Here is a 3,562-nt window from a genome sequence, read left to right as displayed (position 1 = left end):
CTGCAACAACATGCCCGAAAGACACATGTACCCCCGACCCGGGTCCGGCCGTAGCCACCAATAACCCTACAATAAGTAGAGAAGTAAAGCGGGGGTCTGTGTCCCAGAGCGCACCGGCTGGGGTCAACTCCTCACCCCTGGCGCACAGACCGCTGCCCCAATCCGAGGGCACAGGGAAAGGGGAGGGAAGGGCAGGCGACGGGGACAAGGCTGGTAGGACGGAAGGAGGCAAGACACGGTGCGGAGCTAAGAGGTGGGCTGCAGGGGACGCCGAGAGATGGCTGGGATGGCGCAGGGGCGGGCGCCCGGGGCGCGCGTTACCTTCGTCTTGCCCCCGCAGTGGCAGCAAACGGTCCACAGGTACTTGAGAGTCCGCCAGAGCAAGATGATGAAGAGGCCCCCGAAGAAAGTCACCATGGAGGAGGCCAAGAAAGCCCACCACATGCGTTGGCCCCGGCTGTCGCACGGCACCTCCATGGTCACCGGGATGATGAGCGCATCCATCTTGGGCTCGTGGACCGAGGACGAGGAGGAAGAGGAGGAGGAAGAAGAGGAGGAGGAAGAAGAGGACGCGTCTAGGCTGAGATGGTTCGCGTGGATATTGCTGCTCATTCTAAGACCGCTGCCTCCGCCGCCGCCGCCGCCGCCGCCGCTGCTGCCGCTGCTGCCGCCGCCGCCGCCGCCGCCACCGTTTGCCATAGCTAGCAACGGACGGCCGGCGCAGGGGCTCGAGGGAGCTCCTCCCGCCGCCAGCGCCACCCCGAACACCCATCAACAGCCATGTTGCTGCTACTGCTGCCGCCGCCGCCGCGGAGCGCCGGGAGGGGGGCGGGGAGGCGCCTGGGCTCGGGGCGCTGTGCGCGACCTGGCGGGGTGTGCGGAGATATATACAGCCAAGCGCCGCCGCCCGCCCTCCCCCGGGCTGCCCGCCCGCCCGGGGGGGGAAGGGGATGAGCGCGGGTGGCTCCCACTCCCCGACCCGGGCTCCGATCGCCCCCGGGGCTGCGCGGGGCACCGAGAGCCCAGGGGGCGCCGCGGGCCGTCCGCGCCCGGGGTCTGGGCGGCCCGAAGCTCCGAAAGCGCGATCCCGAGTGCCTTCGGCGCCGCCCGGTCCACTTGGCGTGCGCCACGCGTGTGCGCTGCGCCCCGGCCCGGGGTCCCCCGCCCGTCCCCGCGCAGCTCTCTCGGGTGATGAGAAGACAGCTCGTTAAGATCGGAGAATCCGCGCCCTCCCGCCCGGGCGTGCCCGCGCCACCCTTCCTCCCCCAGACTGCGCTCCGCTCCTGGATCGCCGCCTCCTGAGCTCGCGGGGCCGCGGTAAATTGGCTGCGGCTGTCTGCCCTGCCTCCGCGGCCAGCTAGCGGATGCCCTGCCGGACCCCTTCGGACCGGGTCTTCGCGACCCCGAGCCTCCTCGGCCTCTGCTCGCTTCTTCCTCCTCGCCTCCTCGGGCTCTTCCTCGTCCCCGTTCTCGCAGCCGGAGCCTCTTCGGCGCGCGCCCCGCGCTCCCCGCAGCCGCCAACAGTGGCAGCTGCAGCAACTGGAGCAGGCGCGGGCTCAAGCCGCCCGAAGCGAGAGGGGAGGAGGCTTACCAGGCTGGCCACGGCTTGGGGCTGAGTAGGGGCCGCAGGTCTTTTGGAAGTGGTCGGGCATGCGGCCCCCCACCACTCAGGACACAGAGTATAGCGCCCCCAGCCCAGATGCAGGATTTAGCAGGTGTTGCGCCCCCTTAAGCTCAGCGGGGTACCAGAAGGGAAAGCCACCAGGTGCCTGAGGAACCCCTAATGGGGAGGGGAGGAGTGGTTGGCTGTCGGCTCCATTCAATGGGCTTATTATTGCCCCTAGATCCTCAGGCTTGGAGACTAAGGAAGACCCTAGTGAGCACAGTACGCGTGCTGACTGATAGTTCATTCACACTTTCGTTTCCTAGGTGCCACAGCGTGCGTTGCTGATGAACAGGGGCATCTGAAAGTCTGTTGGTAGTCTATGACCTCTGACAGCTGCAGGTGGGTTTGTTGTTTGTTCTTTGTTATTTCCTTATCAAGCAACCTGATAGTAGGCAAAGAAGACAGCAGCCTGACTGTTGGTGTGGAACAAACTTGGGTAGACAACGGGTTTCTTAAAGGGTCTCTTCCTTGTCCTTTAGAGTCATGTGAGGAGAGCAACTGAATGGTGGGTATTCTGCATTCAGGCTTGCCTTTCTACATTTCTGGTTTCCCCATTCGTTTCTCCCCTTTAAAGGGAAGGAGTCCGGGTTTGTTGAGCAGCCCCTGTCCCCCCCACCCAACCCCCAGTCACACAGAAACTTTCTCACTCTGGCCACTTCTCCAGGCTGGCAGCTGTACCACAACTTTTTCCTGTGCTAATTAAAACCAAGACAATCACTCTCCCCTCATTGCCCTCAGTGATTTCCCCAAACTTTCCAGCTCATTAGTTATAGCCTAATTGGAATTCTCAGGTTCCTTTCAAGACTCCTCATATGGTAAACTGGCCCAAGTGAGGCTCCTTACCTGAACAAGCTGTCACTACCTAAATCATTGGTCAGCCAAGAAGGGCCAAAGGAGGCCAAACCTGGCAGACACCGAAAATAATGAGTCTCAAATCGGTTGGTATATTCCTTGGGCTCAGTAAACATATCTACTAGAAAAGAATTAAGGCCAAAATCACCCCCCCCCAAAAAAAAAAAAACAGTATATAACAGAAGGCCAGCAAAAAGGCTCAACTGTTAAAGTTACTTGCCTCCAAACCTGACCACCTGAACCTGATCTCTGAAAGTCACAGTGAAAAGAATAAACTAACTCCTGTTAACCATTCTCTCATACCTATGTGCATGTTATGGTGCACACTCATGTTTACACACACACACACACACACACACACACGCACTGAGGTAGTTTATGTTTTAAAGAAGAGAGCTATAAATTGTGTTTTCCAGAAGGAGAAATTGCCTCAGTCTCCCCTTAAACCATCCAGTGGTCCCTCCAATATCATCTGTCCTTCACAATCCCCATGTATTCAATGCCCCTAGCTCTATCCCAGAATCAGGCTGGGTAAGACTTGGAAAGGCTGGGAAGGGATGCAAATGACTGTGGTACTGAGGTTCCTTTGTTGGCCTCCTCAATAGCTGTGAGTGTGCCTCAACACACGCCAAGCGTGAGGGACTTTCCTTAAGTCCGAGATTTAACATTTAAAACTGAGACATCCATAGCATAAACTCAGCAAAGAACAGGTACTGCTCTGCCCCACTGTGGCTTAGTGAGCCTTCGGAATGTATTCCCATAGGAACAAAACTTGAACCTTCGCAGCCAGTGGTCCCCTCTAGATTCTTCCTAGCCAATACCTGCAACCTAGATCTTCCTAGAAAGCTAGTTTCATGGTGACTTACAAGAGTCTGGCGGATGCTGTGCCTTCTGTCATCCCACATGTGAAGTCCCTACATGTGTTCTGACTCCATTGTCACCATCATCATCTAGAGGGTCCCAGAAGCCCCATGAGGTACGCACCCCAGCCACCACCTCTTTCTGCTTTGGTGACTGAAGCTTTCAGCCTCTCCAGTGTTGTCC

At 58.5% G+C, this 3,562-nt stretch overlaps 1 protein-coding gene and 1 long non-coding RNA gene across 37 annotated transcripts in view; one reads left to right on the top strand and one right to left on the bottom strand.

Annotated features, from left to right (window-relative positions):
- The window catches only part of Kcnma1 (potassium calcium-activated channel subfamily M alpha 1), a 706,053-nt gene extending 704,414 nt beyond the window's left edge, over positions 1–1,639 (bottom strand). For 7 of the 36 annotated variants that reach the window (XM_063274716.1, XM_063274723.1, XM_063274712.1 and 4 more), the window contains exon 1: positions 322–1,454. In XM_063274716.1, the coding sequence (XP_063130786.1) occupies positions 322–699 (378 nt within the window). In that variant the 5' untranslated portion in view covers positions 700–1,454. Of the gene's footprint in view, positions 1–321 lie in introns of all 36 variants that reach the window. The other 29 variants (XM_063274699.1, XM_063274700.1, XM_063274706.1 and 26 more) reach the window with 12 other exon arrangements.
- A 189-nt stretch (positions 1,640–1,828) lies between these two features.
- LOC103693799 (uncharacterized) overlaps positions 1,829–3,562 on the top strand; it is a 37,306-nt gene continuing 35,572 nt past the window's right edge. The window contains exon 1 of the long non-coding RNA XR_010058082.1: positions 1,829–2,005. This is a non-coding gene — a long non-coding RNA (uncharacterized LOC103693799). The remainder of the gene's footprint in view (positions 2,006–3,562) is intronic.

Source organism: Rattus norvegicus, chromosome 15, assembly GCF_036323735.1.
Source record: "Rattus norvegicus strain BN/NHsdMcwi chromosome 15, GRCr8, whole genome shotgun sequence".
Taxonomy (NCBI): domain Eukaryota; kingdom Metazoa; phylum Chordata; class Mammalia; order Rodentia; family Muridae; genus Rattus; species Rattus norvegicus.
This window is presented reverse-complemented; position numbering and strand designations above follow the sequence as displayed.